Source organism: Cyrtonyx montezumae, unplaced genomic scaffold, assembly GCF_038088225.1.
Source record: "Cyrtonyx montezumae isolate F1298 unplaced genomic scaffold, pur_monq_1.0 scaffold_2, whole genome shotgun sequence".
Taxonomy (NCBI): domain Eukaryota; kingdom Metazoa; phylum Chordata; class Aves; order Galliformes; family Odontophoridae; genus Cyrtonyx; species Cyrtonyx montezumae.
The window spans coordinates 46244260-46258031 of NW_027071936.1; the positions used below are offsets into that span (position 1 = coordinate 46244260).

The 13772-nt window shown below is 36.8% G+C and overlaps 1 protein-coding gene across 1 annotated transcript in view; it reads right to left on the bottom strand.

Moving 5' to 3' along the window:
* Positions 1–1329: 1329 nt before the first annotated feature.
* Positions 1330–13772, bottom strand: part of GRXCR1 (glutaredoxin and cysteine rich domain containing 1) — a 33095-nt gene continuing 20652 nt past the window's right edge. Inside the window, exons 2-4 of the mRNA XM_065736129.1 lie at positions 10436–10675; positions 3717–3782; positions 1330–1509 (exon numbers count right to left, since the gene is read on the bottom strand). Of these exons, the coding sequence (XP_065592201.1) occupies positions 1330–1509; positions 3717–3782; positions 10436–10675 (486 nt within the window). The remainder of the gene's footprint in view (positions 1510–3716; positions 3783–10435; positions 10676–13772) is intronic.

Consider the following 13772-nt stretch of genomic DNA (forward strand, 5'->3'; position numbering starts at 1 on the left):
TAGTAGCTCATAGAATACACCATTAGTCCTTTATATTCAAATCTTCAAAAAGATATGGTAGTCCAGCTTCTCCAACTCTTAACACCAACAACCATCTCTAAATATAGCAAGTGGAATGAAGGTGGATTTGGAGAGTTCTGGAGCATAAGCCTTATGAAGTGCTGCTGAGGGAACTGGGATTGTTTGGTCTGTGGAAGAGGAGGCTCAACCAGAGACCTTACTGCTCTCTACAACTACCTGAAGAGAGACTGTGGCAAGGTAGGAGTTGGCCTCTTCCCCCATGTAACTAGTAAGGGACAAGAGGGAATGGTCTCAAGTTGTGCTATGGCAGATTCTGGTTGGAAGTTAGGAAAAACTCTGAAAGAGTGACCTGGCACTGGAACAGGCTGCCCTGGGATGTGGCGGATCCCTGGAGGTGTTCAAGAAACATTTAGATGTTGTACTGAGAAATGTGGTTTAGTAGGAATTATTTGTGTTAAGTAGATGTTTGGACTGGATGACCTTGGAGGTCTTTTCCAACCATGGTGATTCTATGAAAGTGGAGAAATTTTTTCTTTCTGTAGATTCAGATAAGGGAAATAGTGTAGCAAGAAACTTAAATTTATGAGGAGTATTTTTGCAAATCATGCTTTATGCAGCTGTAGGTATACTATTTAATAAAACAGTTATGCTATGCACAAAATAATTTAAAGGAGTATGGGCAAATGTAAAGAGAATGAAGGTTGTATACTAATGTGCCCTGTTGAAAAGCACTCTTCAGAACTGTGTGTGATATTTCCCAAAAGGAATATACTCAACGTGGAGTCTACAGTGCATTCAGACTAACCACTGACTAATTCTCTTCTGTTCCTTTTGGGGAAAATCTTCAAAAATAACAGTTGTATGTAGTGGTGGATGTGTCTGAACAATGATCCTCCTGGAAAGAACAAATGCTCTTCAACAGGTGAACTAGACTAGACCTTGATCCGTAACAGTTACCAAGTTTAATGTTAGTAATTTCCATGCAATTGATAACTGTATTTTCTTCTCACTTGCTCAGTATTGCTGGTGATCACCCATAGAAGAAGGAAAGATTTCAAATCCAAATGTCTACCAAATTTTCTGTGCTTACAACAAATCTATCTATAAAGAATGTGGAAATATACACATCAGCGTTCATGCTATAGTCAGCCATAGATTGAAAGGGTTCCAGTGACTAAACAGCAGAAACATACTATAAATGGATTTTTATTGGGTGAATTAGATAAACAGATTAATTTAAAAAAAAAATTATATTACAAACTGTTGCAGTACAATAAAATAGGGTTGCACATGTGGAGATGCCAATTTTTAACCTGCACAGCTTCTGCAGCGCTGTAGACCATTCTCATTGCAAGCTGTGCACTTGAGGGCTTTGAATGAGTCTGTAAAGCAGTTCCGAAACACAGACATCTTGCTCCCATGGCACACTGAGCACGGAAGGAAACCAAAGCCCCCACAGGAGGGGCACTCGTGAGGATGCTGGACTCTCTGCTCAAGGAAGAAAGTGAGAAAGATAAAAATGTTACTTCATCAACCATCATAAGCTCTTGGACAAAGAGGCCTCTGGGACAGCTTCTCAGAAACGTCTATTTGTTCCCATCTTGAGAAAATTCCACCTCCTTATCCTAAGGTATGCCACCACAGAAGAGCAGTGTGTCTGCCTTTCTCTTTGTAGAGACATGTATGGGAACTGCTGAATCACGGCCTGAACCACTGATTGGTCACCTGAGGTGAGCACTGAGTCAGCCATGGGGGCACAGGTGGAGGTGATATACCTGTGTGATTGGAAGGGGTGGAGCCTGGCTCCACCTCTCCCAAACCCCATTTAAGGGCTGACCACCACCAGGAAAGGATCTCTTCTTGGAGATCCCTCCTACGTGGGAGGGGAGTCTACTGCAAACCTTTGTCATCTTTAAGGTGAGCCATCTTCCTTTTTGTATTATGTGTACTATCTATATATAGACCTATTCAAATATACCATCATCTATACTATTTTTTGAGTATCATCTTTGAGATTACTCGTGTTACAAGACACACGTAGTAGCTAGAGAGGCTCACTAGAGATCTGTCAGTCTCATTATACCTCAGTAACCTGTGTTCATATTTGCCAAAATAGCTAGCAAAATGAAAGCTTGCATACATTAATCTGCTGTAGTCATAGATTAATTCTTTTAAGTACTGGAATTGATTGGTTTTATATCAATGTATGTTAAGATATTATGACTTTTATCATTTGCATGATTATGCTGAATACACTCCTATTACATTTAGATTTGATCATATCAAAAAAAGTAATTCATAGCTTCTGAGAAGTAGCGCTGTAGGAAATGTTGTGTATTCATATTTGTGTCTAGAACATGGAAGCTCTAGGTGGAAAAGAAGAAAATAATTTTTCACGTTGTATTAGAAGAAAACTGCTGCATGCAGGTCTTACATTTGCTCAAGTGACCTAATTGTTATACATTGTGAAAATACTGCTGATTTATGAAATGATTGCTTAGTGGTGATGTATTATTCTGCTCCAAACCCTTACTGCAATGTAGAAATATGTTCCTACTTACTTCACTTGCCAAAACTATTGATACAACAGTACTTTGGCTCATGCACAGCAGCTACTGTGCAAATTTATCTTAAGTGGCATATTTTGGTTTTAGTAGTTATGCAAAATACTTACATCATGTTTTCTTGCTATATGTTTTATTGGTCTGTTAGATTATCAATATAGGTAAGGAGAAGACATAGGAAGATTAATAGATTATGCAGTGCATACATCTTTCAAACAAAAATCAGAGTTGTGGGGAATCTGTATGGGGGACAAACCAACTAGAAATGCAGTAGAATAAGAATATCAGAAAGGTTACGTTGGTTGTTTTTTTTCCTCCATTCTTCTTTACTGGACAAACAACTCCTTTTAATCCAGAGGCAATGCTTAGAAAAATCTTAGTGTAAATCTGTCATTCACTTTTATCTCAGGAGTGTCCTTGTATTTTGTAATTTAAGATGGTAGTTTACATCATTGAATATTATTGCAGTTAATCTCAAAATTTTAATACAGTGCCATTATTTTACAAATTAAATTCATTTTTATTTGTTCAGTTTGTATGTAACAACCTTTCCACGTAGAAAGCTAAACAAAGAGAGAGAAAGAAAAACATTTTATTTTAGTGGCTCAAAAAATCACTTTTTCTCTCTGTAACAGATAGTTTCTATAACCACTCTCTGTATCTTCGCTAATGAAGAAACATGACTGCCCCTTATGTAATTGTAGCAAAACCATTTTTGTGATAAAACTCAGCAGGTAACTGCATTCAAAGTAGTTATTGTATTCAGTAAGCAGTTATCATAAGCTGCTGCAGCCTGGCATCTTTTGTCTTTTAAATGTACTTGCTGTGTGAATATTAAGACCTACATTGGGTTAGGTACTAATGTTATAGGGCCTCCCCAAATGCAGCATGTGGGGAAAATTATTCCAAACTAATGAAAAATGTTGGGGAGAGTTACCAGCTATTCTATCCCTCAGATAACAACTCTGCACATTTTAATTACATGTACACATTTGTTCAAGAGTTCCTGGTTAGCTATTCAATTTCAATTTGGAGTCATCAGTTCGCAACAGAAGAGAAGTTGAGAAAAGCATTCTCAATTGTAAATATTCAGTGTATGTTCCCTATGATTATTTGCAGAAATATAATTACCTCAATTTTGGTTAAGAGATCCTGCAGCTCCCCAGATTCGTTCATTAGCAAAATTTTCTCAGCACCCTATTAGTAAGAAGAAAAAAGAAGAAAAAAGGTCAGCATGAAAAGCCTGAGATGATTAGAAGGTTTGGTCTTGAAAATTTAAGCAAGCTGAGTACAGATTTAACTCGCATTAAGTATTTTGTAATTAGGTCAACCTTAGAAATGCTAGAAGGGGAGGAGTCGTAGTCGGAGAGGAGATGGTAGTTATGGTATAACTGTCTGAGGTTAGTTACAAAGTGTTGCTATTGCATTTCCCCTTCATAATAGGTGACACAGCTTGGAAATTCTGGTTGTGCTCACTTTATTTTATAGAGTATGGTTCCTGACAGAATAAAAAATGTCTAGTTACTATATAAAAATTATAGTTACACAAATACATAACACATCAGAGAATGCAGCTAAATGAGAGGAGAAAATTGTATTTCAAGTATTCTAGCAGTTGAGTATTGAATTAAGATGTAATACATGGAATGTATAACAGGAGAAGAAGTGTAATGAAAATACTGTAGTGACTTTAAATTCAGACACAACAATGAATAATAATAATTCAGTCTGAGTACACTGGGCCTCTGAGGGGCTCTGTGAATTGAACAAAGGCAGTGCTGAGGTAATTCTTTTTTCCTTCTGAAAGTAAATTATAAGTGATTATTGGAGAAAAAAATGGAAATGTTAAAGATGATGTAAATTTTTTTCCCTTTTATTTACGTAATTTAATTTCTTTCCCATCTGTAACTAGAGAGCTGTATTTGAATGTTTACATACCAGTTATGTAACCAAATATACTGAATTATGATTACTGCCAAGTGCATAGGGATTCTTTAAATCAGTGATTCACAAGAGACTGACAAAAGGTGAGGAAACTGAGGCATGAACAGAAGGGAATGGCACAGTCACAAAACCAGCTCACAGCAGAGCATGAACAAGGCCCAGGCTTCCACCTCTCCACCATCTTGCACTTACTCAAAGCTGAGGACAATTAGCCATGATTGGTGGGTTCTTGTAATTGCATTGCTCCACTTTCCCAGTCCCAGAATGCCCAGACTGCTGAAATTCATCTTTTGTGAATCTGTGAGCAGGGAGGTGCAAGGGGATGCTGGAGATTGGCAAGTCTGATCTGTCAGCCTGCAGCCTTTCCTTTGAGCTGACCATGGCTACTTCTTCCAAGGTGCAGAATAGGCAGGGAAGTGGCCAGCAGTTCTGAATTCAGCTGAGTACTACTATATACAGAACCACTTCAGAGTGTATCCCAAATGCCAACTAAGGGACAGAAAAACTTTGCAATGAAATTTACATGACAGCTTACAGAGGTTTGTTGAAAGACGTTTTGCTGTGGCTTTGCACAAAGAAATTAACTCCTGACTCTGTGTATGATGAACAGGTCTATTGCAGGCTCCTATACCATGTTCACCCTCTCTAATGCAGAAATGTTTGTAATCACAGAACTGCATTTCATTCTAGAAGCAAGATGTTAATGTTTTAGTTGATGTTAGTGAAACTTCTTGCAGTAAACACTAGTCTTTCAATGTTCTGATTCCAAAAGGATTTAAGAAAAACTACCTGCGAGGTAATTATTTGTGGTTAATTATGTGGAAGATGACAGGAGAACAGATCAGCTAGCATTGCTTACGCTGAATATGTCTCTACTGAGATCTATTACATACGGTACACACAGCGCATACGAGCTTCAACATATGCATCACAGCCCCCCAGCAGAGAAGCTTTTAGCAGCCTCCTTCACATTTGTCCTCTAATCTTTCTTTCTGTTTTCACAAAGAATGGGCAGCAGGAGCAACTGGCACAGCAAAGCCAGGGTTTGTCAAGAAGGCCCACAGAGCGTTGGCTAATGCTCAAACGTGCTGCAGTGGCTTGAGAGTTTGCACTTTCAAGTGCAAGTCAGAGACACTAAGGATTTGTAGCTTTACTGATGTAATTGCAGCACCGCAAATTCCCTAAACAGGTCAAACCCTTATTTGCCCTCATTTAGGAAGTTCTCTGCAGCAGCAGTTGGCAAAACTTATCATACCATTCTTATGACTTCTGCTCGGAGATACAATGGTACTGTGCAGCAATGATGACTGGATTTAGGAGGCCTGAAATTAAAAGTCTGACAGGTTTCTTATTATAGATTGATATTTCAAAGGATTTATATTTCAGGTGACATTCAGTCAGCCAGCTGTGTTATTCTCAAAGTGGAAAGTCTCATTACTATGTCTTTAAAATTAAAAACCACACTTCCAAATGACTATCAGCATTTTCAAGTGTTTAAATATGTCCTTTTGATTAACATTTGCCTCAAGTGAAATTTGAATAAAAGACACTTTGCAGAGGTTAATCTACCCTTTGAATCTGTGAAGCCTAATGTGCAGTGTCTGTAATTAATGGAGTAATTAAAGCAGCTGTTAAATTTAAGTCCAGTAGCTGCATTCTGATCAGAAAGTGATGCCTTTTTTTTCTCAGACTGTACTCAATCTACAATTGACCACAAAGGGATGTGACACAGGCAAGAGTCTGTCCATCTGAAGATGGACATTTAGAGTACAACTTGCAGGCACCATGACATTTAGCCAAAAGAGGAGAGCTTTCAGTTTTGTGAACCAGGGAAATGTTCCAAGCTCCAGCTTGCTAATGTCCAATCTGCTAGTGTAAATAGCTGTCTGTGTGATCTAGCCTAGGGGCTGCAGTGAGGTGTTTGCTACGTACAGAATTGGCTAAATTGATCAAAAGGTTGTCTACACTGGTTTTCTTTTTCAAACCACTTTCTCAGTTTTCTTTTGAGAACATGCAGTAATTAGCATCATATTTCAGGTATGGTCCCACTAATTGCAGAACTAGGACAAGCCCAGTAAATTACCTACTACCTCAGCTCTGTCTTGTCATTAAACCAGCGTGTTGCTCATCCATCATAAATGCAACCTGTTACCATTGCCATGATGTAATTCCTCATCACAGGATGCATCTCTATCTATGTGTCTGGGTTTGGCTGTACTAGAATGCCTGCTGACAAGGGGAAGTAGCCTTTCTTCTGCATCATTCCTTGCATACAGATTAAAACTAGCACAGCACAGAAATAGTAAATGAGGGTGGGCTGGAAGCCAATCTTGGCTGCTTTGTGGTTTGTAGGGAACAGCTGAATCCAAGTATCTTTTGTGAACATGTATGGAATGAGATTAAACACCTGGAAATCTGCCAATAAACAGAGAAAAGTGCAACTGCAGTGTGGTATAAGCACCAGAAATGTTATATTTGAAATATAGGGAGTGAACAGATTTCTTATGGAGAGGACATACAATCAAATCCTGCTGTTTCTGAAATTTTAAAGCGGAGGAAGCATTTAACTGAATGTAGCAGTCATATCATAGCTTTACTGCCACAGAGCCATTCACACCTACCCCACTAATGAAAAGTCAAGAAATATGTTTACTTAGTGAAAAATGAATGCAATTGAGAGGTACTAATCATAAATGGCACTGGAAAGAAGGAAGAAAGAAAATGTTACAGTTTGAATAACAAATTATACTTTATATATATGTATTTCCTGAAAACAATTAGAAAAATGGCTTCATCAGTCTTGGGAAATAGCAATAAATAATAAGTGAAAATATTTTTACTGCAGATCTCATACCATAGTAGATTTCAGCTGAGAAAACTAAATAGGAAGTTGTATCTTTGCAATAATAATAATCATAAATGTACATATTTGAAAATGTTTAGAGCACTTTTGAATGACAGCTGGCATTTAGTAATGTATTTAAAATGAAAAATAAATGAATTAATTGTGTTTTAAAATTGTAGTGAGTAAATATGTTTATTAGGGTTGATCCTGATTGGGTTTTATTTATTTATTATTTTATTGTCTCTTTTCATCCCTCTCCCAGCAGGAAGGGACTTTACATAATATAAATGTTTAGTGTGTTTGTGAAAGAGTAAATGAATGCTCCAGTGTTTTCTTGGTGATGCTTTCTGCATTCTGGAAATCATTTTTCTCTGCTTTGATACCCCAGCAGATGGCATAATTCTATTTCAGATGGAGACAGCCTCTGGTAAAGGGTGAGGGGGAACTGGATCAGATGGTAAAGAGCATGCTACAGGAAGAACCTGCTATTTCCCGAAACACTGATGTTTAGAAAGCATGTGTCAACATATGCAATGATTCAATGCTGAAAAAAATGAGATTAAAAAATCTGCTGTAATGCAGTACATAGGGCTTTCCTTGATAGAGGCTCAATATGGTTTTCCTTTTGCTTCTACTGAAGAAGCTGGGTCTTTTTGTTTCCCCTGTGCAGGCAATGATAAATTCTACAGCGCTGTGACGATTTATCCACACAGCTTGCAGTACTCTACAAGCCCATCAGGCTTTCTGAGCAATGCAAATACCATGTTCTTTTGTCACATGAACATACACTTTGTTCCAGTGCTTTTGTTACATTTATCTCATTAAAAATAATCTTGTCTCTTTTCAAAACTGTTCATATTTTAATGAGGGTGGTTTTTTATCCTTATGACTCATTGAAAGGTGCCTGGCTCAATATAGATCCTCTTTTGTATTACTACATACAATCTCCTTTGGGAAAGGATTTATTAGGAAATAAATATTCAAAATTAAAGAGAGAGAGAGGGACAAAAAATAATGCATGATTAATTTACAAGCACACTAGGCTACTGGATTTCTGTGTACATTTATATTTCAGAAGATAATAATCACAAAAGTTGATATTGAAATATCCACTGTTACCAACGTGACCAAATTGTGCATTAAGCTCTCGATTACGCTTTGCTGAAACATGAGCACAGCACAGTGCTGCCCTGCAAAAACCCACCCACAAGGCAGCAGATGGAATAATGGAATCATTAAATCTTTTGAATTGAAAGGGATCCTTAGAAACCATCTAGTCCAGTTCCCTTGCAATTAATGGGGACACCTACTGCTAGATCAGGGTGCTCAGAGCCCTCTCAGCCTGGCCTAGCTCAGGCGTGACTGCTTCCGTATCCTGGAAGAATGGGTAAATGTCAGTAACCTTCTCAATATGCTGACTAGCCCCCCAGTTTTTTTCTCTTTCTCAGTGATTTGATTCTGTCCTCTTTTTATTAGGTCAACAGATACATTTTCTATCTTTAAACAATATGAATAGAGTTTCCATGTTGTAATAGATGTTTGTAGGTCAGAATTCTTTCTTCATTTTTAATCTACTGGTGCAAGCAGGTAGTTTGACAGCTAGATGCCTCTCTGCTATAGACAGCTGGCTCCCTAATTTGCTTTCATTCATTTCTACATCTGCGTAAAATATCCCATAAAATACTTAGTTTTAATAAGATTATATTGCTTGCTACACTGTTGCTCTTCCATTAAAAAGCAAGTATCCCTTGATCTTCAAAACACTAAAATTAAATAAAAAGCAGTGAATTAATGGACCATTCGTCATATAAAATAACTGTAATCAGGCTGAACAAATAATTTATTCAGTGCTTTTCAGTATCTTAAGTGATGTCTTCTGACAAATGGATCATAGTGATATATTCTTGAACTTGGTCATAGCTCATGTGAATTTATTTATTTTTTTAACATGCCAGTTAGGTGAGTAAACCTTACTCCAAATCCTGATGAATTTTAAACTGCTTTTGAAAGAAGCAGTGCTGTTCCTGGTTGGCTGGAGAGCAGTCTGTCTCAGGGCCTTGAGAAAGCAGCCATTACTGTGAACTGAAATTCTCTGCCTGCTGATACCCACTTGCACATTGCCCATTCTGCGGGTTCTGCAGCAGTCTGGGTCTCAAGGAAAGGCAGAGTACAGAGAGTTTGGCAGAATTCCAGTCCCCCAGGAAAAGGCAGAAAGAGTGTTTTTTCGCATCTCCAACATCAATTATGTGCTGTTTGTTGATTGCCTTTTATTTCATTATTTGAATATTTTATAGTACCAGCAAACCAGCCCTGCTGTGTTTAAATACAGTTTACCTCCACAAATCATAGACTCGCTGTTGGTGCTAATTGCTACTTCTGTACTGCTTGAGACAAATACCTTTTCTAAGCTCTGTGCTATTTTGTTCATATCCCTTTACAGATTTTTTTTCTTTAAAACTCTGATTTTTTGAGATTCTGAAAGATGTTTCTGAAGAACAGGCCTGAACAAAATGGTAGTTTTCTTGCCCCAAAGTACAAATTTGAATTATAGTTTTCTACTCTTGCAGCAGAACGACCTTGGGAAGTTTTTCTCTTTTTACTGATTGATTTTAAGTGTTAATCAATTCTGTATTTTAAACAATGTTGAACTGATTACAATTGCTTGATATACCACATCGTGCATGCTTCAGCTCTTAAGCTGTATGCTCTTAGACAGGCTCATATTCAATGCAGATGTTACTAAATGAAAGATTCATGCTGTGTGTATTAATTTTGCTGTGTGTATTAATTTTCCTGAGTCAATCATGCGCACAGGTTCTCATGAAGAAAAAAAATCTATTTCTCTAGATTTTTGTGGTTTCAGCTACAAAAATTAGCTATTTTGTAAGAAACACAGGATGATTTAGATAGAATTACTACATTTTACCTCCTGAAAGCCTCTCCACAGCTCTGAGTTGTGTCCTTGCATGAAACTTACCAGTGTACAGTCCAACACTGCAATTTCACAAATAATGTAACAATTTTCATCTGTTCTTACAGACTTCATCGATTCATTACTTACCCCAAGGTAATGACCATCAATAAACACAACAGGCAGGGATGGAGCTTCACACACCCTCCTGCATCTCTCATCTAGTTCTTTTCCATAATCACTGTTCAGAGCAATATTTTTTTCTTCAAATTTAACTCTGTGGTTTTGAAATATCTTTCTAACCAGTTCGCATCTTTCAAAAGTGGTTCTCACCACACGAAGGCTGGTGGTATAAATTACTATGCGGCCAAATTCTGGCACTGTTGACACCTGGAAGAAAAAAAGAAATTAGTTCCCACTGCAGTTTATGAAATGTTTACAGTCATAGTTTGCAAATATTGAGCTATATCATTAAAAATATTATTTAAGAAAAAAATTAAAAGAAGCATTTTAGAACCTAAATCTGATATTGTGCTTTTCTCAAATGGAAAGATGGAGAAAGAGGAACTAATTATTTTAAATTATCAGCTTAGGGCAATTTAAACTGTTTATCAACGTAAGATGTTTTGGAAAAAAGTGGAGATAGTCAATCAAGCCCAGTATTTGCAAGGAACAGACATATTTTACATCCTGATGAGATTCCAAATGTTAATAAGTAATTGCCTTTTTGCTGTTGTAGCGTACACAGATTCACTCACATTCCCCAACCTGTACATTGCTTTGAGTTAGCTTCATTTCATTTCCAAAAGCACTAATTCTTTAAAGATGCAACAAAAACAGTTTTTAGAGCTGCTTGATTTTGTTAAAACTGTGTGTCCTGTTTGTTTGTACAGACTGGCAATGCCTATGTTAAGTCCAAGCTGCTAGTACAGGTGTTAACAGCCTCTTTTAGGCAAGGACAAGAGCTTAAAGGAGCTAGAAGCTTCATCACAAACTTGAGTCAGCACTGACCTATTTTAGCTCTCTCCTTGCTGAACTAGATCATGATTGCAATAGTGACAAATATATCCCTAATTTTTATTGAGATCTTCAGTCAAAACACGATAAAATCCAACCAGCACTAAAAAAAGTGCTTTTTATGAATATTCAGTGTTTACTTCTGTTGGGCATAGTAAGTTACAGTGCAGATTTAACTTTTTATCACTTATTTAAGGGTAAACATTTATAGTACATCTTTCCTTTCTCGAATGAAGCATTTGAGGAATGTAAATACTGGAGGAGTGAGTTTGTCCAAGAGAGAATGGTACATTTTCAAAAAGTCTGAGAAACTTTGCTCTAATAAAAGACATGTTCAAATGAGCTATGTCATGTAATAATTGCAAAGACAAAGCTGTGAATTTGAGTTGATGGCACTGGAGATCTTGACAAATAATCAGGTAATAATCTATTTTTCTATGTAGAAAATAATTTTAAAAAAATTGTAAAAAAACATGTTCTACTTAGAAAAATATTTTCAAGATTCAATGAACAGTGAAGAGTTCTCAGGAAAAAGATACGAGTTTTCCAGATCACTTAAAATCATTGGATTCATAATTGTAAACGTATGCAATTTAGTGGGTAATTTTGGTGAGAGGTGGACAGTTGTACAAGATATTCTTAGAGGTCTTTTCCACCCTCAATGATTCTATCTGCAATTTACCTATTTTCCATCTCCCATCTCAGAGAAGAGGCTTGTTGTGATAAGTCACCATTAATTTATTTTAGGAAATAGTTTATAAAAAGAGAAGTACTTTTCTCAATCCTATTTTCTAGCTAAAATCTGTTAGATCTTTCCTGCAGAATTGACTCTCTTCCAACATATTATTCACACATTTCAAGTTTAGAGTATTAGTTTGTCCTCTGCTTAAAAGACAAGTACTCCATATAGACATAGCCAAATATTTTAGTAAAGGTGCATGGGTCACAGGAGGAAGAGTTCATCCTTTTCAGAAGTAACCAAAAGGAGGTCTTACAATACTGTTTCAAAAGACAACTTCACACTCTTGTATTTTCACTCTAAAGAGAAAACAATATTTTGAAGTGCAAAGCTAGTCAATGGGATGGAAATTCACACTTCCTCATAGCAGTAATCTCTAATGCTGTTTGTTCCCAGACAACAGGGCTGGCAGGATAGATGCAGACTATCGTTATCTAGCAAACCATCAGAGCTGTGGTGTCCCTCCAGCATACAAATAAGCAGTTGAAGACACGGAAAAAATGGAAAGTTGTAAAGTGATCTGGAAAGATATCAAGTGGAAGGTGTGTACACAGAGTCACTTTTATGCTCATCCCTTTATTTTTCCCTGTTGTGGAACAGTGAATAAAAATCCGTTTTCACAGCAAAGAAATATCAATGGCATTGAATTATTTAGGGAAATTTTAATAAGCACCTTGTTTTCTTTGCTATAATCACACAAAACTTTTCCTTGGCAGGACTTCATGACATCAGGGAAAATCGTTCCTATCACCTGTACTGAACTGTGCTGATAAGCAAAAAGAGAGGTAAAGACAAATAGAGAGACTTACGAGTTATTTGCTTTATGAGAATCTATGTTCATTTGTATTTTGTTTTCCATTTCAGTAGCTGATGTTTTTAATATTTATTTGCTACAATATGGCATGTATTGGAAACAACTGAATAGAAAGCCACCTTAGAAAATGAACATTTACAGTGTAGTGTAAAAAAAAAAATAATAATAATCTCATGTGATACTTGCACAGAACATTTTAACTTTAATTAAACAGAAGATAATTCTCTAGTTAATTAGCATGACAACTTTTATTTAGGCTGTGGAAATTGGACAGATGCACAAACCTAAAGATTTGGAGTTACATACATTGACCATTTTCTTACACTTTAGCAATTCTCTCTGAAACCTGAAGACTGTGAAAATCATTGGGCCAGAGGGAGTGACTTTTGTGTCAAATTCAGAAATTTCCAAGCACATAGACCAAAGACTGTGTTCCAAAGATGGTATCCGTCTAGAAGCACTATCAAAGGATTGAAGAATTCAGAGGGAAACAAAATTATTTTATCAACAATGCTCTACATCATTTACAGCTCACAGGTTAACAAAACAGTGCTATCAACTTCCATGGAATCATTCAAAGGTACTGTCTGTTTTATTGCATCAATCAGAACAGCTTGTATTTTGCCTGGGACCATCAACAACAGCAGCATGACCTGCATGGCTTTCTGGCACAGATGCTACTACCAGTGACTTGAGAACAGCTGCCCTTTTTCTAAGAAAAGGAGAAGAGAATAGAAGAAGGGGGGAAGGGAAGGGAAGAAGAAAGGAGGGATATGGTTGACTGGAAAAGAATTTAAATGAAGAAATAACAAAAAACAAAAGAAAAACACAAACTGTCATAAGTAAGAACAATAAAACTAAATGAGTAAATAAAAATGGAAAAAAAAATAAAAGAAAGTGAGAAGAAAGGTAGTAAA